Source organism: Capricornis sumatraensis, chromosome 9 (assembly GCF_032405125.1).
Source record: "Capricornis sumatraensis isolate serow.1 chromosome 9, serow.2, whole genome shotgun sequence".
NCBI classification, from domain to species: domain Eukaryota; kingdom Metazoa; phylum Chordata; class Mammalia; order Artiodactyla; family Bovidae; genus Capricornis; species Capricornis sumatraensis.
In genome coordinates, this window is record NC_091077.1 from 51539996 (window position 1) to 51565506 (window position 25511).

General features: G+C 41.6%; 3 protein-coding genes across 3 annotated transcripts; all 3 read left to right on the top strand.

The window, feature by feature from the left end:
• The first annotated feature begins 3609 nt into the window (after positions 1-3609).
• LOC138086304 (protocadherin alpha-11-like) lies at positions 3610-6096 on the top strand. The gene has a single exon (XM_068981096.1). It carries the CDS (start codon positions 3610-3612, stop codon positions 6094-6096), a length of 2487 nt encoding a protein of 828 aa, XP_068837197.1.
• Positions 6097-9474: 3378 nt separating this feature from the next.
• Positions 9475-11853, top strand: LOC138086305 (protocadherin alpha-12-like). The gene has a single exon (XM_068981097.1). It carries the CDS (start codon positions 9475-9477, stop codon positions 11851-11853), a length of 2379 nt encoding a protein of 792 aa, XP_068837198.1.
• A 3359-nt stretch (positions 11854-15212) lies between these two features.
• Positions 15213-17714, top strand: PCDHA13 (protocadherin alpha 13). Its single transcript, XM_068981098.1, has one exon. The coding sequence runs from the start codon at positions 15240-15242 to the stop codon at positions 17712-17714; it is 2475 nt and encodes an 824-aa protein (XP_068837199.1). The 5' UTR covers positions 15213-15239.
• The last annotated feature ends 7797 nt before the right edge of the window (positions 17715-25511 follow it).

The following is a 25511-nucleotide window of genomic DNA, read 5'->3' on the forward strand; positions in this document are numbered from 1 at the left end:
AAATCTTTCATCCAATGTTCTGTTGCTCAGTTGTGTCTGACTCCTTGCAACCCCATGGACAGCAGCACACCAGGCTTCCCTGTCCTTCACAGTCTCCCGGAGTCTGCTTAAACTCATGTCCATTGAATTGGTGATGCCATCCAACCATAGTTCTGGCTAGAAAAATCAAGCACAAGCTGTATACATGTTAATTCTCCTGTTTTACTTAGGAAAAAACCTCCATGATTATCTTCATGATTGTAGTATAGTGAAGTCGCTCAGTTGTGTCCAACTCTTTGCGATCCCGTGGACTGTAGCCTCCCAGGCTTCTCCGTCCATGGGATTCTCCAGGCAAGAATACTGGAGTGGGTTACCATTTCCTTCTCCAGGGGATCTTCCTGACCCAGGGATCGAACCCGGGTCTCCCACATTGGAGGCAGACACTTTAACCTCTGAGCCACCAGTGAACAATACCATAACTGAGATAGGAATTAATTTTTTTTTATGTTGCTAAGTGATTCTTTTCTCAGAATGTTCATGGTCATCATTATCATTTGTCTTAGTCAATGCCATATTGAGATAGGAGATTTGCATTATTAATAATTAAGGGTTGTCCAATAAGCACTGTTGATCACTTGTTTGGAAGTGATATAAATAAGCAAAATCACTTAATATATAAGGAAAAGCAGAAGACTGTGCTCTGCTACAGTCTTGCAGAACACCAAACCCAAATTATATATATATATATATACATATATATATATATATACATATACCTATCCTTTTTACACTAATACAATAATAATTATGTTTTGACACATTTAAGTGGTAATATGATTATTTCTTGGATCCTGACTACCAGTGAAGGATCAGTAAGTGTTTCCAAAATTATATACTTCAGTAATAGCTTTAAAGGTATATATTTCCCATAAAAATCTTTGAACATGTGTGGGTCTTTCTTTCTTCTTCAGTCTTACTGTTGCCTGAGAGATTGTGCCAATTGAACAAATAATCTGTGATCAAATAACTGTATATTTCAATGAGTCATGATAGCACAGAGTGAACATCACTGCTTATATTCTGTAGTTTTGTAGATACAATGCTGAATGGTACTTCTAATCCATTAATTTTGGAAAACCTACTGGTTTCCAGGAGTGGCTTCAAGATTTATTTTTGGTTCTATGTTTTCAATAAATAGTAGTACTAGATCTATTATGGAATATTAGTGGATGATGGGGACTGGAAGAACATACTTGACTAGCAGGACATACAGCTGGAATTTAAGACTAACCATATTGATTTTGAAAAGGTCAGGGTCAAAGTTCCTTAGTCTTTTCAGTCAGTCTTACAAAATCAATGTTAACTATATAGATGTGATTTCTTGGCACCAGCCTATTACCAGATCTATTACCAGCCTATTACCAGATCTCAGGCCCATCCCCAAAGATGAGTTCAAAGATCTGTTCTATAGGAGCTAGTTGAGATGATGAAATCTGAAGTATCACAGACAAAATGCAAAAGATGTGACATTGATTCATACAATATATCCAACTATTTTATGACTTGGTGTTCTTCCAGTGTCACTTAATATACTTGTGTAACATCTGGTTTGAATTTAGACATGTAATATAATCTCTCAGATAAACTTTCTCATATTTATTTCTCTACCTTTAAAAACTTCACATTGCATGTAACATCTCAATCTCAAGTTTCCTTACAGAAGTGGTTGGAAGTCTGTTGCTTCTTTCTTCTACCAAATCTGACAGGCTTCAAATATCATGTTAGATCTACTGTTCTCTAGCCTAATGGTATACTTTGAAAATAGGCCTGTTTGACTGGTTGTTTTCTATTAATAAATGCATAAGAGAATTCAGTGTCACAAATGGTCATCAGTCTATTTTGTTAGTTTTTTAAGACGGAATTTTAAATTTACTTTAAAGACAGTTCTAGCAGAATAATAATGTTGGGAAAAGAACAAATTTGAAATAAATGAAACAAGATTTGAAATTAGCAATAGAACATATGTGTGTATTCAAGATAAAAGAAAATGTTAACAATACAAATAAATATACTAGCAATTTTTTCACTGTAATATTTTTAGATTGGATACGAACCATCAAAACTGTACAACAAAATACTCAAGTTAGAGTGATATTTATCCTGACTTTCTTCTCTCAGTTTTCACTGTACCCTTTTTTCCTTCCTCAAATCTCAAAGTAATGTGAAACAATAAAGGACATGTAACTAAATTACAACTTCAGGCAATGAAAATTCATCAGTTCCAATTTTCTAGTTGATATTTTATGAAATTGAATTTCCATTAACACTAAGGTCATTTAGCTTTTGGTTAAATCGATTATTTTCTATTTTCTTTTGCACAATATTAGGCACTTAGAGGCAAAGTGCTTAAAAATAATTTCCCTTATTTTGGATAAACTTACAGTCTCAAACCCAGAATTTTTTTTAAAGAAGAAATAGGTCAGCTATTTTCATTACTATATCTTGATAAATATATAAAAGCCAATGTTGTTGAGTGGAAATACCAATATGGCACAGAAGTTTTCATGGCAATTTTTATCTCATTGAATGGTAAAAAAGTTCAGTATGAAAGAAGTAGTCTTTCATATACTGACACCATTACATAAAGTAACAAAGTAATCATTTTGATAACCTGTTATTATATTGTTAGCAATGCAGCTTACATGAGAAATCATATATGCCAAATATAAATTTCATTTACATCAACAGACTTTTCTCTTGTGAATTCCATGTCTGAAATCACCAAATTTGAAATATATTTTTGTTTTTCTTGTTGTTCTTTACTGGATATGAAGTTTCTTGTAACAGGAACACAATTAAATGTAAATAACAATAAAAAATTAGAACTAAATAAAAATATAAATAGAAAGCAAGTACACATAGTGCACATAGATAAAAATACAATACATAGGCTTAAAGACTAAAGAATTGTTATTAAAGCTTCAGATTTGTCTCTGAGTTTCCTAGCAGCTGAAGTAACAAGGGAGACTAGAAGTAAAACAATTTTTATATGAGGAAATGTTTGACTCTTTTTTCATAAGGCTACCTATAGAATTGATCTCTCTCTCTCTCTCTCTCTCTCTCTCTCTCTCTCTCTCTCTCTCTCTCTCTCTCGGTGTGTGTATACGTGTAGATAAGTAAAAGCACTCTAAATCAAACATAGGAACAAACATTTCGGTTTGACGTTAATCAAGAAAAAAAACGCCTTTTCCATATATGTCAATTTCAATATGACTTAAAATCTGAATGTTCCACAAATAAGCACTTTGGAAATACGATTTGGGGGATAAAATAGCTTGAAACGCATGAACTTACTTTTTTCTCTTCAAGTAAAATTCTGTAGTGTTGGATGTAGGGTACAATACTCACAATTTCAGGCACAAGGTGTCGCTCTTTACTTGGAGGAAGTAGTTGATTCAAGGGTTAGTCTGAGCAGCCAGAAACTCCCCATTTAAAGACTCCGTCATGCCGGATGCTACCGTTAAAGGATCCTTTGAAACTTCTCAAAGATTCAGCAAGATATTTAACCCGGAACTGGAGTCTATGGTACTGTAAGTGTAAAGTATCGTATTTTGGAAGTCAGTATATGAGATGTCCGCGACTCAAAGAAGTGGATTGGGCAATGGGCGACTGCTGCTGTCGCTTCTGCTCCTCGCAGCTTGGGAGGCAGGGAGCGGCCAGGTCCACTACTCCGTCCCTGAAGAAGCCAAACACGGCACCTTCGTGGGTCGCATCGCCCAGGACCTGGGACTGGAGCTGACGGACCTGGTGCCCCGCCTGTTCCGGGTGGCGTCCAAAGGCCGCGGGGATCTTCTGGAGGTAAATCTGCAGAATGGCATTTTGTTTGTGAATTCTCGGATCGACCGTGAGGAGCTGTGCGGACGGAGCGCGGAGTGCAGCATCCACCTGGAGGTGATCGTGGACCGGCCGCTGCAGGTATTCCATGTGGAGGTGGAGGTGAAGGACATTAACGACAACCCTCCCGTGTTCTCTCTCAGAGAACAAAAGCTGATGATTTCTGAATCTAAACAACCTGACTCTCGGTTTCCTCTAGAGGGAGCTTCTGATGCGGATATAGGAGAGAATGCTCAATTGACCTACAGACTAAGCAAAAATGAGTACTTTTCTTTAGAATTACCAATAAATAGTAAGCCGACTAAAAAACTGTCACTTACGTTAAAGAAGTCTTTAGACAGAGAGAAAATTCCGGAATTTAATTTACTACTGACGGCTGCAGATGGAGGGAAACCCGAGCTCACTGGCACTGTTCAACTCTTCATCCGCGTCTTGGATATTAACGACAATGATCCGGAATTTGAACAATCAGAATACAGGGTGAGACTGATGGAAAACTCAGCTAAAGAAACTCTTGTGATACAGTTAAATGCCACAGATGAAGATGAAGGAGTCAATGGGGAGGTAACATACTCCTTAATGTCAATTAAGCCCAATGGAAAACCTTTATTTACACTAGATGAAAATAACGGAGAAGTGAAGGTCAATGGAACTTTAGACTATGAAGAAAACAAGTTTTATGAAATTGAAGTACAGGCCACAGATAAGGGGAATCCCCCAATGGCAGGTCACTGTACAGTCTGGGTTGAAATCTTAGATGCCAATGATAACGCCCCTGAAATCACTGTCACTTCCCTGTCTCTACCAGTACGAGAGGACACTCAGCCAAGCACTGTCATTGCGCTTATCAGTGTATCTGATCGAGACTCTGGGGACAATGGACAGGTAATCTGCTTTCTAACGCCCAACGTCCCCTTCAAGATCGTGTCCACGTTCAAGAACTATTATTCACTAGTGCTGGATGGCACCCTGGACCGTGAGAGCGTGTCTGTCTATAAGTTGGTGGTAACAGCGCGGGACGGGGGCTCGCCTTCACTGTCGGCCACAGCCAGCGTGTCCGTAGAGGTGGCCGACGTGAACGACAACGCGCCCGCGTTCGCGCAGCCACAGTACACAGCGTTCGTGAAGGAGAACAACCCGCCCGGCTGCCACATCTTCACCGTGTCGGCGCGGGACGCGGACGCGCAGGAGAACGCGCTGGTGTCCTACTCGCTAGTGGAGCGGCGGGTGGGCGAGCGCGCGCTGTCGAGCTACGTGTCGGTGCACGCAGAGAGCGGCAAGGTGTACGCGCTGCAGCCGCTGGACCACGAGGAGCTGGAGCTGCTGCAGTTCCAGGTGAGCGCGCGCGACGCGGGCGTGCCGCCCCTGGGCAGCAACGTGACCCTGCAGGTGTTCGTGCTGGACGAGAATGACAACGCACCTGCGCTGCTGCCGCCCGGGCCAGGTGGAGGACCCAGCGCGCTGAGCCAGGTGGTACTGAGGTCCGTGGACCCGGGCCACGTGGTGGCGAAGGTACGCGCGGTGGACGCCGACTCGGGCTACAACGCGTGGCTGTCGTACGAGCTGCTGCCGGCCGCGGGTGGCGCACGCAGCCCGTTCCGCGTGGGGCTGTACACCGGCGAGATCAGCACGACGCGCGCCCTGGACGAGGCGGACGCGCCGCGCCAGCGCCTGCTGGTGCTAGTGAAGGACCACGGCGAGCCGGCGCTGACGGCCACGGCCACCGTGCTGCTGTCGCTGGAGGACAGCGGCCAGGCGCCCAAGGCCTCTTCGCGGGCGTCGTCTGGTGCGGCCGGCGCAGAGACGGCATTAGTGGATGTGAACGTGTACCTGATCATCGCCATCTGCGCGGTGTCCAGCCTGTTGGTGCTCACGCTGCTGCTGTACACGGCGCTGCGGTGCTCGGCGCCGCCCAGCGAGGGCGCGTGCGGGCCGGTGAAGCCCAGACTGGTGTGCTCCAGCGCGGTGGGGAGCTGGTCTTTCTCTCAAGAGAGGCGGCAGAGGGTGTGCTCTGGGGAGGGGCCGCCCAAGACCGACCTCATGGCCTTCAGCCCCAGTCTACCTCCGGGTCTGGATAGAGAAGTCGGGGAAGAAAGGCAGGAGGCAGGATCACATCATTCTGGTCTGGTGAGTTCTATAGATCCTTCCCCTCTTCTTGAAGTTTATGTTAATTGTTTTAAAAAAAATCCAGTTTATTTCATGGATGTCTTATACTTCGAGTAACCTTTAAAGAACGTTAGCGAAATGCCAAAGGATACACACATCCTATTTTAATCATACAAAGTATTATGCTTTTTAGCCAGTAAATACCCTATTTCTCCTAATCTTTTGTAAGAACATGTTAAAAAAGATTCAAGAATGACTTTGTCATAACTTTATTAGAAATAATTTCTTACTTTCAACTCATCTACCCAAATCACTTCATCATCTTTAATCCTAATTATTGTAATCACTATGGATTTTTAAAATTTTACTCATCCTCTTTGCTTTTTTAAACAAGTTTTAGGTTTGAGACTTTCACATTATTAGACCAATGACTTTTGTCACTTCAGTCTTCTACCAAAAATTAACACTGTTAATTAGTTCTGAAAGGATTTTCTTTTCTTTCTTTTCTTTTCTTTTTTTTTTGTTTTGAACATTCATCATACATATATTGTACATTAAATAATCCTCAGCCTTTCTTCTAACAATAAGATAAAACCTGTTTTCATATTATTTGTGGTAAAAGAATGCAGCCTTTTGTCTTAGTGTGCTTATTTCATTGAAATAATATAACTTAAATTCCTGTCCATTTTTAATTTTGTAATTTTGTTTTCTGAATTGGGGAGAAATTTGTCTACTACGTACTGAAACAAAGCTCCCAGGTTTATGCTGCCAGAGTAACAAGGCAAATAAGGTTATTAATACTCTTGAATCAAGTCATTCAAACTTGCTAAAGGCATGCATATAGGCCTATAACATCGGCAATATATGCTAGTTGGCATTATTTCCTAAGTTTCTGGATTTATCTAGACAGAAAAAGTTAATTCTATCAAAGTGAAGCCTATTAACATTTATCAATTTCTTTCATTTTAAATTTCCTATCCTTAAGTGCTTTATTGCTGGCATTTGTAAAAGTGTCTTTCCATGTAGTATACCCATGTATATACATGCCCATGTACCATATCTGAAGATTCTAGCAAAAATCATTTGCCTCTAGGTCATCCTTCTAATTCAGTGGTTCTTAGCCACATGTAGGATGGTGGAATTGCTGACCTCTTTTGAGAAGCTGATGAAAGTCATTCTCCCTTTAAAATCACACAGCAAACCCTTGGGATAATAGTCAAGGACTCCATGCTGAAGCTCATCCTTGGGCCTCTATTTATAAAACTTTGTATCTCAGGATTAATTGTCTAAAAACATTCTTTATTCAAAATTAGTCAATAAGATTAAAATATAAAATATTTCAGGCTCAAAAGTAATTAATCATATCATTTATGAAAGTTTATAAATATAAATAAATGTGAATGTTAGGTAGGGCATGTATTATTACCCATATCCAAACTAACTTCTTGGAATGACTCAACATCATTTTAATTTAATATAAAACATATTGGAATGTTTTAAGTACAGGTTAAAAGTTTGCAAATTGTTACTATTGCATAATATATAAGCAATCAATACTCATTTTAGATAATTCCAAGTTGTGTAGATTAATTTCTACAAATTTAGTGTCTTTTATACTTAATTTAAAATTTAAGATTACATTCTAGAATGGAAAATTGTTATTTCATTCTATTTTGTAGTTTGATTAAGTATTGAGCTAACTTTGGATTTTTCTATCTGTTTAATCATTTAATTATGTCTAACAGTGAGCGAGGATGCATTGCATCTCCTGAATACATTACAGTAAGGTTCCTTGTGAATTATGGTACATTCACATTTTTTGAAAATGGAAGATATAAAATGAATAAGCTTGATGGTGATAGACAGTTTGAATAGTCCCATAGCATCAAAATTCAAATATGTGTTTCATTAATTCAGAGTGAGTGTGGTAGTTGATTTAAGTTATTTTATGCTTGTAGAATCATTCTTGGTTATTATTTTCTGGCTCTTTAAAAGTTTCACTTCTCAGTATTTTTATTATGCATTAAAAGAATGGTGAGAAATTATTGGTTTAAAGATTCTGATTTAAATTTAAATGAGCTTCTAAATAATATGCTTACTCTTTTTTTTACAACTAGCTGTAAGATCTTATCTGTGTTTTGTTTTCCCTTAAAGCTAGTCTTGAATTACTGAATAAAATATTGAGAAATATTTTGATTCTCCCTTGAATCATAGTCACCATTGTGGTCTTCTGAAGAGAAGCTTATTTTATATAACTACTAACTGGCCCAGAAGGAAGGATATAGAGGGAAACTAAATGGTCACTATGAAGTTCATATTCTTTTGACTTTAGTCAATGAGATTGGGCTCCAAAACATTTCATGAGATCTTTGTCAGATTAGTGCTCTACTACCACTTCAGAATACCATGAACTTTGGAGGTTTTGACTCAACATTTTACATGAAAATACTTTAATCCTGCTAGAGTAAAATATTCTAGAATCTGCACCCACAATTCATTTTTCAACATATTATAAGAATGATACCAGTTGTATGAAAAGTCATCACATGTGAGCATCAAGGAACCAAAAATAACATCTTCCATATTTATGATGAATTCTAATATTGGCCATATTTATGAATAAAATAGTTTATATGAATGAAATATTTTCTCCTTTACTAGACAAGGAAATTCTTGACTTTCTCATAAAGACTTAGAATGAAGTGCTTGTGAAGGATGAAAATCATTATGAATGTGAATTGCAAGCAATATAAGAGCCAGGGCGGTGTTTTCAGTCATGTCCGACTCTTTGCGACCCTATGCACTTGTAGCCTGCCAGATTCCTCTGTCCATGAAATGTTCCAGGCAAGAATACTGGAGTGGGTTGCCATTTCCTACTCCAGGGCATCTTCTCCACTCAGGGATCAAACCCAAGTCTCTTGCATCTCCTGCACTGGCAGGTGGATTCTTTACCACTTTGTCACCTGGGAAGCCCAATGGCAGGGATGATGTATATTATTCTTCATTTTATTTTCCATGATAGCTAGCTAACGAGTAACTTCTGACATGCAACATTTCAATAATTATTTTGTGATATACTTTGAAGCAGAATCATTTTAAAAACCGAAGTATAATAGAAGTATTTGTGCTTTGTTAAGAATATTATATATATATTAAATAAATAGGCATTTGCAAATGATCCATGAAACTATTCAAAAAGTTTATACAGATTTAAAGTGAACCCAGAAGTGGCTAAACCAAAAAGAACCCCAGGATCTTTCTTGTACTTACATAATCAGTCACATGATGTCGCTGTATACTCAAAAGGTGAAAAGGGAAAACTCTCCAAGTCCAGATTCCAACAATCCACAGAATAGGATAGACTCCATATTGACCGGAAAGCTGGGTAAAATTTACTGAAGGTATACTTACAGAAAGGGAGACTGGTCTTAAATGTTCGCAGGCGAACTATCCCTTAAAACTGACAGTCTCACCTCAGAGATCCCTTTATCTGCAATGGTGTTTTCTTGGCGAGGAGGCTTCGAAACTCGGCGCCTGCTACTCTCGCTTCTGCTCCTCGCAGCCTGGGAGTCGGGGAGCGGCCAGGTCCATTACTCGGTTCCCGAGGAGGCAAAACACGGCACCTTCGTGGGCCGCATCGCCCAGGACCTAGGACTGGAGCTGGCGGAGCTGGTGCCCCGCCTGTTCCGGGTGGCGTCCAAAGGCCGCGGGGATCTTCTGGAGGTAAATCTGCAGAATGGCATTTTGTTTGTGAATTCTCGGATCGACCGGGAAGAGCTGTGCGGGCGGAGCGCGGAGTGCAGCATCCACCTGGAGGTGATCGTGGACCGGCCGCTGCAGGTATTCCATGTGGAGGTGGAGGTGAAGGACATTAACGACAATCCTCCAGTATTCAGAGGAGAACAAAAGGTACTCATTTCTGAATCTGCGCCTTTGGAGTCTCGTTTTCCTCTAGAGGGCGCTTCTGATGCGGATATCGGCCTAAACTCCCTCCTGACCTATAGGTTAAGTTTAAATGAGTATTTTACTCTTAAACTAATAACGAAAACTGACAAAAGTATACTGCCTGAACTCATTCTTCGGAAGTCATTGGATAGAGAAGAAATACCAGAACTTAATATGTTGCTGACCGCTCTGGATGGCGGTAAACCCCAGCTGACAGAATCTGTTCAGATTCAAATAACCATCCTGGATGTTAATGACAATGCTCCTGAGTTTGATAAGCCTGGCTATAAAGTGGTGCTGTTTGAAAATGTCCCAAACGGCACCAGAATCATTCAACTAAACGCTTCTGATCTAGACGAAGGACCAAACAGAGAAATTTCCTATGGAATCAGAATGATTCTGCCACTGAGTGAGAAATGTATGTTTTTAATAAATCCACAAACAGGTGAAATTAGAATTTACGGGAAACTGGATTTTGAAGAGAATAATGAGTATGAAATCCAGGTTAACGCCATTGATAAAGGGATTCCGCCCATGGCTGGTCATTGCACGGTCCTGGTGGAAGTTCTAGACCTGAATGACAATACCCCTGAGGTAATGATCACTTCGTTGTCGCTCCCAGTGCGGGAGGACGCTCAGGTGGGCACTGTCATCGCCTTGATCAGCGTGTCCGACTGTGACTCCGGCGCCAATGGGCAGGTGACCTGCTCACTCACACCACCGCATATCCCCTTCAAGCTGGTGTCCACCTTCAAGAATTACTATTCGCTAGTGCTGGACAGCGTCCTGGACCGCGAGAGTGCGTCGAACTATGAGGTGGTGGTGACAGCGAGGGACGGGGGCTCACCTTCTCTGTCGGCCACTGCCAGCGTGTCCGTGGAGGTGGCCGACGTGAACGACAACGCGCCCGCGTTCGAGCAGCCAGAGTACACGGTGTTTGTGAAGGAGAACAACCCGCCCGGCTGCCACATCTTTACCGTGTCTGCGCGAGACGCGGACGCGCAGGAGAACGCGCTGGTGTCCTACTCGCTGGTGGAGCGGCGGGTGGGCGAGCGCGCGCTGTCGAGCTACGTGTCGGTGCACGCGGAGAGCGGCAAGGTGTACGCGCTGCAGCCGCTGGACCACGAGGAGCTGGAGCTGCTGCAGTTCCAGGTGAGCGCGCGCGACGCAGGCGTGCCGCCCCTGGGCAGCAGTGTGACGCTGCAGGTGTTTGTGTTGGATGAGAACGACAACGCGCCTGCGCTGCTGCCGCCCGGGCCAGGAGGAGGCCCCAGCGCGGTGAGCCAGGTGGTGGTGCAGTCGGTGGGCGCAGGCCACGTGGTGGCGAAGGTGCGCGCGGTGGACGCCGACTCGGGCTACAACGCGTGGCTGTCGTACGAGCTGCAGCCGGCGGCGGGTGGCGCGAGCAGCCTGTTCCGCGTGGGGCTGTACACCGGCGAGATCAGCACGACGCGCGCCCTGGACGAGGCGGACGCGCCGCGCCAGCGCCTGTTGGTGCTGGTGAAGGACCACGGCGAGCCGGCGCTGACGGCCACGGCCACCGTGCTGCTGTCGCTGGAGGACAGCGGCCAGGCGCCCAAGGCCTCTTCGCGGGCGTTGTCTGGTGCAGCTGGCGCAGAGACGGCGTTAGTGGATGTGAACGTGTACCTGATCATCGCCATCTGCGCAGTGTCCAGCCTGTTTGTGCTCACGCTGCTGCTGTACACGGCGCTGCGGTGCTCGGCGCCGCCCAGCGAAGGCACGTGCGGGCCGGTGAAGCCCAGGCTTGTGTGCTCCAGCGCGGTGGGGAGCTGGTCTTTCTCTCAAGAGAGGCGGCAGAGGGTGTGCTCTGGGGAGGGGCCGCCCAAGACCGACCTCATGGCCTTCAGCCCCTGTCTTCCAGCATCTGGAGAAGATTGTTTAAATCCTTCCAGTGAAGTAAGTCCTTGATATCATTTAAGTATGTTAGTCATTTTGTAGTTTTCATGTATTAGCCCAAATTTTCAAGCATTCAGTTCAGTCGCGTGACTCTTCTCGACCCCATGGATGCCAGGCTTTCCTGTCCATCACCAGCTGCCAAAGCTTGCTGAAACTTATGTCCATTGAATCGGTGATGCCATCCAAGCATCTCATCCTCTGTCGTCCCCTTGTCCTTCTGCCTTCACTCTTTCCCAGCATTCCATTTTATCTTTTCCAATTATTTTCAGCATTTCAAGCATTAAATAATTGGAGAGGATAAAATGGAGGCCACAGATAACCAGATTTAAAGTTTCCTGGCTTTATAATTTTTCATATTATCTATGAATTTCTAGCCTTTAAAGAAATAAGTACATTCGAATAAAAACTAAGTTCTGATAAATTTATTTTAAATTTGTACTCAATTTCATAATTAAATGAAATTTGCAAGGTTAGTGTAGAGAGTTCCCAGATATCATAAACTAGATTCCTTTACTGCTCTTTACTTGCATAGACTTGTAAAATATTCTTCTTGATCACCAATCTAGTTGCAGTACAATCCCCTTTCCAGTATTGTAACAATAATAAAAATTGTTATCAATTCAAAAGTGAGTAATTTATGTTATTGCTCCCATAGAGTACCTTCTTTCTTTCCATTGTGATTGGCTACAGTACTGTTGTTATTTACATAAAATATGCCATTTAAAATATTGTAATTCTATCTAAACCAGGATGCACCTTATAATTAATGGTTTATAACAACTGATTCTTTTTCTTGGTAGCACACAAATAATGACACATCTTACAATTAGTAACATTTCTTTGATTCCGTAAAATATAAGAATAGTTATTCACGACTTGTCTGGTGGCCCAGTGGCTAAGACTCTGCATTCCCAAAGCAGGAAGACTGGATTTGATCCCTGGTCTGGGACCCAGCACAACCAAAGAATATTTATCGCCCCCTATTTTTTCCAGGACCTGTTCTAAGATCTTTAATTGTATTATCTCATTTAGTTATGAAATCACCCCTACAGTGCAGGTACAATATTATTAGCATTCTACTGATAAGAAGTCTGAAACTTAAGCCACATAGATTGTGCAAAGTGACTCAAACCCAGTTTTGGAGGATCATCAACCCATTATGGCATGCTACTGCTCTGATACAATTATCAGGTGAATCTTCTAAAAGTGTATTTTACATCTTGTAATTTTCTTCCACACAAAGCCTTTCCAGAGTGTTTTTTAATGTGAAGGAAAGAAGTAAGTAAAGAGGGAGATACTGAAAATCAGACAGGCAGAGAAGGAATGAAGATGAAAAATGAATGAGAATAGAGAAAATAAGACAGTAGGGTTGGCCTTAAAGGTGGCATGATTTTTCCTTAGTAGTGAATGAGTAATGGAGAATATAAAGAGAAATGTTGACATAAGAAGAGAGCCATTGAGTTTGTATTTGATGACTTATCTTTCTGGGTAAGTCATCTGAGAACCACATGGTTGGAATGAGGTTGGGAATTTGAGAAAAAAGAAGAAAGTATGGAAGAATCTCTATGGGCAGAAATTATGAATTCACTTGAGGGGTCAATTGAGGTAAAGGTGAGCATAAACTTGTAGAGAATATAGTAATGTTAAGTGGCTAATGAACTGAGGAGTTCAATAGAAAGCATGGAGAAAATGAATAGTTAGGCTGCATATTGAAAGCTAAAGAAAATGTTAAAGAGGGGTGATATAAGAAGATATGCACCCATAGGGTATCTGAAAGGGCATGTTTTATTTTTTAAAGTTTTAATTTGTGTTGGAGTATAGCCAATAAACAATGTTGTGATAGTTTCAGGTAGACAGCAAAGGGATTCAGTTATACATACACATGTGTCCATTCTCCCCCAAACTCCCCTCCCATCCAGGCTGCCACATAATATTGAGCAGTGTTCCCTGTGCTATGCAGTAGGTTCTTGTTGGTTATCCATTTTAAATATTGCAGTGTGTACATGTCAATAGCAAACTCCTGAACTATTGGAAAGGCATGTTTTAAACGCTTGACTGTGTAGTCTAGGTTAGATTGAGAGGTAAAAAAGACAAGTTGGGGCCTGATGCATAAAAACAATTAGAATCAAGAAACTATTCCCATTATAAAAGTAAAGGTGTGTTAATAAAAGTAATGGAGCAATGAGGAGAATGATGGTGAGAGAATATCAAATACTCACATTTTCAGAGGGGAGCAAAGATTCAGAAATGAACCCAGCTCTTATTTCCCGCAGAGCTGGGCACAAAACAGGCAAGAGAGTTATGGAGCTATACTCTTTCTTTCCTAGCCCTGTTGGCACGGAACTTGGTGACTTGGTAAAGATAAAAGTAAGATTCCCTCCCTTTCTTCCTTGCTAGAGGTGTGTTAACATCTGTATCTACTTCTTGTTACTTGGAAAATCAGAGTCAACTTAAATGATAGTAGGAAATTCCCCAGTAATGGTATAAGTTAGGGAGAAAGAAAAGGGAAGTTTAACCTACTGGTAGTAATTTCATTTTTAGCAAATACATGAGATACTAGTTCTTGGCATGTTTTATACAAAGAAAATCCAGGACTTCAAAGTATTGTTTTATCTAAATGGTCAATATTGTGTGTTTATGTACATACACACTCACATACAAACATATTTACATTGATAGACATTTTCTTCCAATACAAATATTTTATCCAAATTTACAATCATGTTTGGGGGAAGTTAAAAATATTGTATTTATTGAAAATCTGGTATATCAGTTACCGAATTTTCCATGTTCATTTATTTCATTCTTATGTGATTCATTATGTTTCTGTTTGGAGTCAAGGGAGTTGTGTGAGTAGGTCTCAAAAATATTACAGGAAAAGGACAGTCCCACAAAGCTATGAATAACTATAGTCTGATTTCCAAAAGCGAATGTGGACTACTACCTCTTTTTACAAATTCTGCACTACGTTTTACACATGCAAAAATGTTTTTGTGGAAAGATGGAACTCATCAACCGATTTCAACTAGAAGCCAATGCTGAACAGAATACAGTGATTTACTGTTGCTGGAGAGAAAAACATTTAATCTTCCATTACGTATTTGCAGTGAAAAATGTCATGAAATGCAAGAAGAAAAAATAAATCCCTTACGGCAACGAAAATTATGAACTGAGTCGTTATTACACTTACACATTCATGCGCATGGTGTCGCTCTTCACTGAAAAGAATTCCGCGAAGAAAGCGCCTCCGCTCCTTCCTTCTTGGAGAAAATTGGCAGATAGTGGAAAACCGCCGTGAATCCTCCCGCAATAGAAGGCCGTAAAATTAGACCTGGAGGGGCATTTGAAGTAAGGTAGCCTATAGACTTCAGATATCTCTGAAGGCTTTTGAGTGTACCATGCTGTTTTCCTGGAGAGAAGGCCCAGGAGCTCAGCTTTTGCTGCTCGCTCTTCTGCTCCTTGCAGCCTGGGAGTCGGGGAGCGGCCAGGTCCATTACTCGGTTCCCGAGGAGGCAAAACACGGCACCTTCGTGGGCCGCATCGCCCAGGACCTAGGACTGGAGCTGGCGGAGCTGGTGCCCCGCCTGTTCCGGGTGGCGTCCAAAGGCCGCGGGGATCTTCTGGAGGTAAATCTGCAGAATGGCATTTTGTTTGTGAATTCTCGGATCGACCGGGAAGAGCTGTGCGGGCGGAGCGCGGAGTGCAGCATCCATCTGGAGGTGATCGTGGACCGGCCGCTGCAGGTGTTCCATGTGGAGGTGGAAGTTACAGATATTAACGACAACCCGCCTGTGTTCCCAGAAAGTGAAAAAAGAATAATCATTGCTGAATCTAGACCTCCGGAAACTCGGTTCCCGCTAGATGGCGCATCTGATGCAGATATTGGAGTAAACTCCGCCTTGACGTACCGAGTCGATCCCAACGATTATTTCACTTTGGACACACAAAACAGTCGTGAACAAATGTCTTCGTTATCACTTGTGTTAAGGAAATCACTGGACAGAGAGGAAATTCAGGAACATAGTTTATTATTGACAGCTAGTGATGGAGGTAAACCCGAGTTGACCAGCACAGTTCAGCTGCTGATTACAATCCTGGATGTGAATGACAACGCACCAGAATTTGACCAACTAATTTATAAAGTGAGAATGTTAGAGAACTCACTTAATGGCTCATTAGTGATCAAACTAAATGCCACAGACCCTGATGATGGTACAAATGCAGACATAACCTACTCATTTAGAAGACCTGTATCACCTGCAGTATTATATGCGTTTTACATAAATCCCGACAGTGGAGAAATTAGAACAAAAGGTAAATTGGATTTCGAAGAAAATAAATTGTATGAAATATCCGTGGAAGCGATTGACAAAGGGAATATTCCAATGGCGGGTCATTGTACCATTTTGGTGGAAATAGTAGATATAAATGACAATGCTCCAGAAGTTACCATCACTTCTTTGGCTCTTCCGGTGCGAGAGGACGCTCAGGTGGGCACTGTCATCGCCTTGATCAGCGTGTCCGACCGTGACTCCGGCGCCAATGGGCAGGTGACCTGCTCCCTGATGCCTCATAACCCGTTCAAGTTGGTGTCCACCTTCAAGAATTACTATTCACTAGTGTTGGACAACACCTTGAACCGCGAGAGCGTGGCGAATTATGAGGTGGTGGTGACTGCGAGGGACGGGGGCTTGCCGTCGCTCTCGGCCACAGCCAGCGTGTCCGTGGAGGTGGCCGACGTGAACGACAACGCGCCCGCGTTCCCGCAGCCCGAGTACACGGTGTTCGTGAAGGAGAACAACCCGCCCGGCTGCCACATCTTCACCGTGTCGGCGCGAGACGCGGACGCGCAGGAGAACGCGCTGGTGTCCTACTCGCTGGTGGAGCGGCGGGTGGGCGAGCGCGCGCTGTCGAGCTACGTGTCGGTGCACGCGGAGAGCGGCAAGGTGTACGCGCTGCAGCCACTGGACCACGAGGAGCTGGAGCTGCTGCAGTTCCAGGTGAGCGCGCGCGACGCGGGCGTGCCGCCCCTGGGCAGCAACGTGACCCTGCAGGTGTTCGTGCTGGACGAGAACGACAACGCGCCTGCGCTGTTGCCGCCCGGGCCAGGTGGAGGACCCAGCGCGCTGAGCCAGATTGTGTCGAGGTCCGTGGAGGCGGGCCACGTGGTGGCGAAGGTGCGCGCGGTGGACGCCGACTCGGGCTACAACGCGTGGCTGTCGTACGAGCTGCAGCCGGCCGTGGGCGGCTCGCGCAGCCCGTTCCGCGTGGGGCTGTACACCGGCGAGATCAGCACGACGCGCGCCCTGGACGAGGCGGACGCGCCGCGCCAGCGCCTGCTGGTGCTGGTGAAGGACCACGGCGAGCCGGCGCTGACGGCCACGGCCACCGTGCTGCTGTCGCTGGAGGACAGCGGCCAGGCGCCCAAGGCCTCTTCGCGGGCGTTGTCTGGTGCAGCTGGCGCAGAGACGGCGTTAGTGGATGTGAACGTGTACCTGATCATCGCCATCTGCGCAGTGTCCAGCCTGTTTGTGCTCACGCTGCTGCTGTACACGGCGCTGCGGTGCTCGGCGCCGCCCAGAGAAGGCACGTGCGGGCCGGTGAAGCCCAGGCTTGTGTGCTCCAGCGCGGTGGGGAGCTGGTCTTACTCTCAGCAGAAGCAGCAGAGGGTGTGCTCTGGGGAGGGGCCGCCCAAGACAGACCTCATGGCCTTCAGCCCCAGTCTTCCTCCTTGTCTGAGTTCTGCGGAGGGACCAGGTGAAATAGAAGCAGAATTAGAGCAGTTGAAAAAGGTGAGGTCATATTTTAAATTTTCTTTCTGTTTTAGCCATCCTCACAGTTTTCTGTTTAAGATTCTTCAATCTCAGTTTTAAGGTCATTCTTTAATTTGCTCGTCATTATGGTTTTAATGAGTGTTACTGACATCATGAGTTCCATTAATCTTCAAATTAAATATTAGTAAAAACCATAGTTTTAGTCATAATACTAATTATTTGCTTTTGTTGAATTCTTAACAGTTTTAAAATATTTATTGCTTATATAAGCATTTTTCAAGAAACTCCACATTGTGAGTACTTAAGCATCTAGAAAACCATAGTTAAACATTTTAAAATCTGTGTCTTTAAAATTTATAGATATACCCACATACAGATTTTGTTTTGAATGGGGCCATAACTTTTTAAAGGTTTTCTTAAAGGTGCATTTTTCTTCCTTCTTAAAGAATCTTTTTTGTTTCCTCCTTCCTTATTTTACTCTGGCACATCACCATTCCCGTCTGTATACAATCTGAAAAACCTTATGATTTTCCTTTAACATTTTTATTTGCAGTTACATAATTATTCACATACATGCATACACGTGGTGGGTTTTTGTTATTGTTTCTTTTGGAAATTTTGTTAGCATAGATACTGCATTTTACATTTCACAGTCACCAGTACTTTGTGGAAATCCCTGAGCCATTTAATAGCTGTGTAGTACTCTATAGTGTGGATGTACCATTTATATGATATCATTTATATAATTTATCAGTTATTCACCAGTTGATGAGTACTTTGTGTGTTTTTTGCCCTCATAAACCCTGCTGTGGAGAAGGCAATGGCAACCCACTTTAGTACTCTTGCCTGGAAACTCCCATGGATGGAGGAGCTTGGTAGGCTGCAGTTGCTCAGAGTCGGACACGACTGAGCGACTTCACTTTTACTTTTCACTTTCATGCAATGGAGAAGGAAATGGCAACCCACTCCAGTGTTCTTGTCTGGAGAATCCCAGGGATGGGGGGAGCCTGGTGGGTTGCCGTCTTATGGGGTCGCACAGAGTCGGACACGACTGAAGTGACTTAGCAGCAGCAAACTGTGCTGTAATATCATTTTACATATTCCTAAAATATTTGTGCCTTAATTTGTATAAAGTTCATTTTCAGATATTGATGAATCTAAGAGTATGAATAATTTTAATTTAGATATATGTTTCTAGATTACTTTCCCAAAATTTTGAATTTCTTATGATCTCTACCAACAAGTTTGAGCACTTTCCCTTTTATCTTTAAAAGCAATAGAGAAAAAAAAAAAGCAATAGAGGTCTTACTTCTGCCAATGTGATATGTATAAAATGGTATCTTCGTTACTTTAATTTTAATTCCTGTACAGCTTTGAGCATAATGTCATCAGCATTTGGTTTTCATTGATTTGTCAGTTAAATTTTTTGGTTGTTTTTTAATTTGGGAAAGTTCTCTGTCAATAATTAGCTTTTATCTCCCATCTATATCACAGATATTTTTCCTCCTATATATTGATTTGTTTAGAGTATATTTTGCCATATAAAAGTATTTTTAAAATTTCTCTGTTTCCTGTTATGGATTTTAAAGTCTCTTAAGTTTATTTAGGGATATCTTCTCAAGATTTATACTGAACATTCATTAATTAAATTCATTTAAAAACATTTAAATTTAATTTAATTAAAAATGGAAGTATAATTGATATTAATTTCAGGTGTACAATGTAATGATTCAGTGTTTGTATATATTGTGAAATGATCACCACAATAAATCTAGTTAACATTCATCACTATACATAGTTAAAAAATTTTTTTCAATGAGAACCTTCAAGATCCTTTCTTTAGCATCTTTCAAATATATAATACAGCATTATTAACTACAATCACCATACTGTGCATTATTTCACTAGGACTTATTTATTTTATAACTGTCAGTTTGTCCTTTTGGACCACCTTCACCCATTGCACCCACCCCTTGCATCTGGCAACCACGAATTTGTTTTCTGTATCTATAAGTTTGTTAGATTCCACATAAGTGAGATCATTTTTTCTTAATGTAGACATTTATCACAATAAACCTCCCTCTTAGCATTGCTTTTGCTGCATTTCATAAGTTTCTTTAAAAATATGATTTTATTTATTTATTTTTGGCTGTGCTGGGTCTTTGCTGCTGTGTGAGCGAGTGAGGGATGCTGTCTAGTCACAGCATGCTGGCTTCTGACTGTGATGGCTCCTGTTGTGGAGCGTGGGCTCTAGGCATGGCGGCTTTAGTAGTTTCAGCAGTTGTGGTGCAGGGGCTTTAGCTGCTCTGCAGCATGTGGGATCTTTCCAGATTGAGGACTGAACCCTAATCTCCTGTATTGGAACATTGATTCTTTACTACTGAGCTACCAGGGAAGCCCACCTCATAAGTTTTGATGTGTTGTGTTTTCATATTCACTTGTTTCAAGATATTTTTTAATTTTCCCTTGATTTCATCTTTGATCCATTGGTTTCCAGGAATGTATTGTTTAATTTCCACATATTTAACCACTGTGGTTGGAAAAGATACTTCATATAATTTTGGTCTTTTAAAATTTGCTTACCCTTGATTTGGATCTAATATCTGATCTATCCTGGAGAATGTGCCATGTGTGCTTGAGAAGAATGTATATTCTGCTGCCCTTGGATGGAATGTTCTACATGTATATCTGTTAGGTACATTGGATGTAAAGTATAGTACAAGTTCAATGTTTTCTTATTGATTTCTTTCTGGAGAATCTATCCATTGATGAAAGTGGATATTGTAATGTTGTCTATCATTCCCTTCACTCCTTCAGATCTGCTAGTATTTGTTTTTATATTTATGTGCTCTGATGTTAGGTACATATGTATTTATGATTATTTTATCTTCTCGATGACATGATCATTTTATCAGTTTTAGTGACCTTTTTGTCTTTTGTTACAGTTTTCTACTTAAAGTTGATTTTATCTAAGGATAGTTTAACTCTCCCCTCTCTTTTGGTGGAATATCTTTTTCCATATCTTCACTTCGAGCCTGTGTATTAGCTGAAGTGAATGTTTTGGAGGCAGCTTGTAGTTGTGTCTTTTTTTTTTTTTTTAAACGTTTTCAGCCATTCTGTGCCCTTTGATTGGATAATTTAATCCACTTACATTTAAAGTAATTCTTGATAAGTAAAAACTTACTATCACCATCTTGTTCGTTGTTTTCTGGTTGTTTCATTGTTCCTTTGTTCTTTTCTTCCTCTCTTGCTATCTTTTTTTGTGAACTGATGATTTTCCACTGGGGTATACTTTGATTCCCTTTTCTTTATCTCGTGTGTATGTGTCTATTGTAGTTTTTTGTTTGTTTTGTAGTTACCCTGTGGCTTACTTGAAATATCTTACAGATAAAAGTTTATTTTAAGCTGATAACTTTGATCATATTAAAAAATACTACTCTTTTTCCTCTCCCCTTACTTTGTTTTTGTTGCCATAATTGACATCTTTTTAATATTCTGTATCATAAATTATTGTAGCTATATTTATTTTTAACACCTTTGTTTTATAACCCTTATACTAGAGTTAAATGGTTATCACACCATCATATTACAGTATTAGATTATTCTGAGTCTGACTATATATTACCTTTACCAGTGTATCGTGTATTTTCATATGGTTTCATGTTATTAGCTGCCTTTCATTTCAGCTTGAAGAACTCCTTTCAGCATTTCTTGTAAGGCACATCTAATAGTAGGTGATGAACTCCCTCAGCTTTCGTTTGTTTGGGAAAGTCTTTATCTCATCTTCATTTTTGAAGGTCAGCTTTGTAGGGTCAAGTTTTCATGGTTGGCATTTTTTCTTTTAGCTCTTTGAATATATCCTCCCATTCTTTCCTGGCATACAATGCTTCTGCTGCAATATCTGCTGATAGCCTTATGAGAGTTGTCTTATATAAGATACAATTTTTTTTCTTGTTGCTTTAAAAATTGTCTTTTTTCTTCTTTGATTTTATACAATTTTATTGTAATTTGTCTTGAAGAAGATTGTCTTGCATTGAAAATTTGAGGTAAGCTATCAGCTTGATGAACTTGGATGTCCAAACCCCTCTCCAGGTTTGGGAAATTCTCACCATTCTTTCTTTATTTTTTAAAAAAGTATTTCTTTATCTTTGGCTATGCTGGGTCTCAGTTGCTGCTTGGGCTTTCCTCTAGCTGTAGCGAGTGCAGTGTGTGGGCTTCTCATCGCAGTGGCTTCTCTAGTTGTGGAGCACAGGCCCCAGGTGCACGGGCTTCAGTAGTTGCAGGACATGAGATGAATAACTGCGGCTTGTGGGCTCTAGAGTGTGGGCTCACTATTTTCTTTCTTTTCACATCTCTTTATCAGATATTTTTAAATGATCTGTCTTGCTCCTTCTACTGTCTTTCTGTAGCATTTCAATTTTTCTTGTTCTACAGCAGCAAGCTACTATTGTTTGTTCTCAGTGGCCATTAGGCATCTAAACTATGGTGGTTCCCTGACAGTTTCAAGTCAAGTGAGACAGATACTAGTTCCTTGAGCAGCCCTCCAAAACCCAGAAGGGTTGGATTCACGCCCTTTCTCCCTCCTTCCTAAAGGAGCTAGCTGCCTTTTTGCTAGCAAAGACGTTGCTTATTCTTCATGACTCCCAGGCATCCAAACTATGCCGGTCCTATCAGTTCTCTGAGTAGGGCAATATATAGAAACTAGTCCCTCATGAAGTTCTCCAAGGAGCTGAAACATTGGACACATGCTCTGCTCTTCTCTTTCCCCTTGATGGCAGGAGAGTGGAACAGGGTATTTTTTCCTGGTGCTGAGCTATGCCAGCTTCAGGGAAGGGCTGATGTGAGTAAAGTAAAATTACTCTTCTTATTTGTTTCAATACAGCTGTTCAAGTTTTAAATTCATTTGGGTACTCCAACTTCTTAACTTTATTATGGATTTCTTGTAAGGGTATTTCATTACACATATCATTACTAATTAGTATTTTTGTGGGAGAATTAGGGCTGGGAGTTTCTATTCTGACAGCAAGGAGAAAATATCTTTTAATTTCATGGCTACAGTCACTATCCACAGTGATTTTGGAGCCCAAGAAAATAAAATGGGGTTCTCTGGTGGCTCAGACTGTAAAGAATATGCCTGCAATGCAGGAGACTGAGTTTGATCCCTGGGTCAGAAAGATCCTTTGGAGAAGGGAATGGCTATCTCCTCCAGTATTCTTGCCTGGAGAATTATGTGGACAGAGGAGCTTGGTGGGCTATAGTCCATGGGGTTGCAAAGAGTCAGACATGACTAATAGCAACATTACAAGATATTAAATATGGTTCCCTGTGCTATACAGAGATCCTTGTTGTTTATCTGTTTTATATATGGTAATGTATATCTATTAACTCCAAATTCCTAATTTATGCCTGCCTTTTCCCTTTGGTAATCATAAGTTTGTATTCTGTGTGAGAATCTTTCTGTTTTGTTCATTTGTATCATTTTTTTAGATTCCACATACAAGTGATATCATATGATGTTTGTCTTTTTCTATCTGACTTACTTTACTAAGTATGACAATTTCTAGGTCCATTTATATTGCTGCAAATGGCATTATTTTATTATTTTTCTTGGCTGAGTAGGTAACATTCCACTGTATATATTTACACCACTTTTCTTTATCCAGTAATTTGTTGATAAACACTTAAGTTGTTGATGAACACTCAAACTGCTGCGCAAATGCACTCATCTCACACACTAGCAAAGTAATGCTCAAAATTCTCCAAGCCAGGCTTCAACAATACGTGAACTGTGAACTTCCAGATGTTCAAGTTGAATTTACAAAAGAGAGAGGAACCAGAGATCAAATTGTCAACATCCACTGGATCATTGAAAAATCAAGAGAGTTCCAGAAAAACTTCTACTTCTGCTTTATTGACTAAGCCAAAGCCTTTGACTGTGTGGATCACAACCAACTGTGGAAAATTCTTAAAGAGATGGGAATACCAGACCACCTGACCTGTCTTCTGAGAAATCTGTATGCAGGTCAAGAAGCAACAGTTAGAACTGAACATGAAACAACAGACTAGTTCAAAATTGGGAAAGGAGTATGTCAAGGCTGTATATTGTCACCCTGCTTTTTTAACTTATATGCAAAGTGGTGGTGGTGGTGGTGGGTGGTTTAGTCGCTAAGTCATGTCCAACTCTTGCGACCCCATGGACTGTAGCCTGTCAGACTCCTCTGTCCATGGGATTCTACAGGCAAGAATACTGGAGTGGATTTCCATTTCCTCCTCCAGGGGATCTTCCTGACCCAGGAATTGAACCCAGGTCTCCTACATTGCAGGCAGATTCTTTACCAACTGAGCTATGAGACAGCATGCATTATGTGGAACAGCATGCATTATATGCAGAGTACATCATGAGAAACGCTGGGCTAGAAGAAGCACAAGCTGGAATCAAGATTTCCAGGAGAAATATCAATAACCTCAGGTATGCAGGTGACACCAACTTTATGGCAGAAAGTGAAGAAGAACTAAAGAGCTTCTTGATGAAAGTGAAAGAGGAGAGTGAAAAAGTTGGCTTAAAGCTCAACATTCAGAAAACTAAGATCATGGCATCTGGTCCCATCACTTCATGGGAAATAGATGGGGAAACAGTGGAAGCAGTGAGAGACTTTATTTTTGGGGCTCCAAAATCACTGCAGATGGTGATTGCAGCCATGAAATTAAAAGATGCTTACTCTTTGGAAGGAAAGTTATGACCAACCTAGTTCAGTTCAGTTCAGTTCAGTTCAGTTGCTCAGTCGTGTCTGACTCTTTGTGACCCCATGAATTGCAGCATGCCACACCTCCCTGTCCATCACCAACTCCCAGAGTTGACTCAAACTCATGTCCTTCGACCAACCTAGACAACATAGTAAAAAGCAGAGACATTATTTTGCCAACAAAGATCCATCTAGTCAAGGCTATGGTTTTTTCAGTAGTCATGTATGGATGTGAGAGTTGGACTATAAAGAAAGCTGAACACTGAAGAATTGATGTTTTTGAACTGTGGTGTTGGAGAAGACTCTTGAGAGTTGCTTGGACTGCAAGGAGATCCAACCAGTCAGTTCTAAAAGAACTACATTCTGAATATTCATTGGAAGGACTGATGCTGAACCTGAAACTCCAATATTTCGGCCACCGATGTGAAGAGCCAACTCATTTGCAAAGACCATGATGCTGGGAAAGATTGAGGGTAGGAGGAGAAGGGGACGACAGAGGATGAGATGGTTGGATGGCATCACTGACTCAACGGACATGAATTTAGGTAGGCTCTGGGAATTGGTGTTGGACAGGGAAGCCTGCCATGCTGCAGCTGGGTCACAAAGAGTTGGACACGACTGAGCAACTGAACTGAAGAAGATTCTTGAGAGTCCCTTGGACTACAAGGAGATCCAAGCAGTCAATCCTAAAGGAAATCAACCCTGAATGTTTGATGCTGAAGCTGAAGTTCCAATACTTTGGCCACCTGATGGAAAGAGCTGACTCACTGAAAAAGACCCTGATGCTGGGAAAGATTGAAGGCAAAAGGAGAAGGGTGCAGCAAAGGATGAGTTGGTTGGATGGCATCACTGACTCAATGGACATGAGTTTGAGCAAACTCCAGGAGATCATGGAGGGCAGAGGAACCTGATGTGCTGCAATCCATGGGATTGCAAAAAGTTGGACATGACTTAGGGACTGAGCAACAACAATAGTTGCTGTATAACACAACAACAATGACAATGGTAACTCTGTGTTTGGATAAACTAAACCTCCATACTGTTTACCTTAATGGCTACACCAATTTACATTCCCACCAACACTGTAGGAAGGTTCCCTTTTATCCACACTCTCCCCATCATTTAGTATTTGCAGACTTTTTGATGATGGTTA

What these genes read in the sequence shown, in the direction of transcription:
- LOC138086304 (XM_068981096.1), top strand. Translation starts at nt 3,610, where the DNA reads ATGTCCGCGACTCAAAGAAGTGGATTGGGCAATGGGCGACTGCTGCTG.
- LOC138086305 (XM_068981097.1), top strand. Translation starts at nt 9,475, where the DNA reads ATGGTGTTTTCTTGGCGAGGAGGCTTCGAAACTCGGCGCCTGCTACTC.
- PCDHA13 (XM_068981098.1), top strand. Translation starts at nt 15,240, where the DNA reads ATGCTGTTTTCCTGGAGAGAAGGCCCAGGAGCTCAGCTTTTGCTGCTC.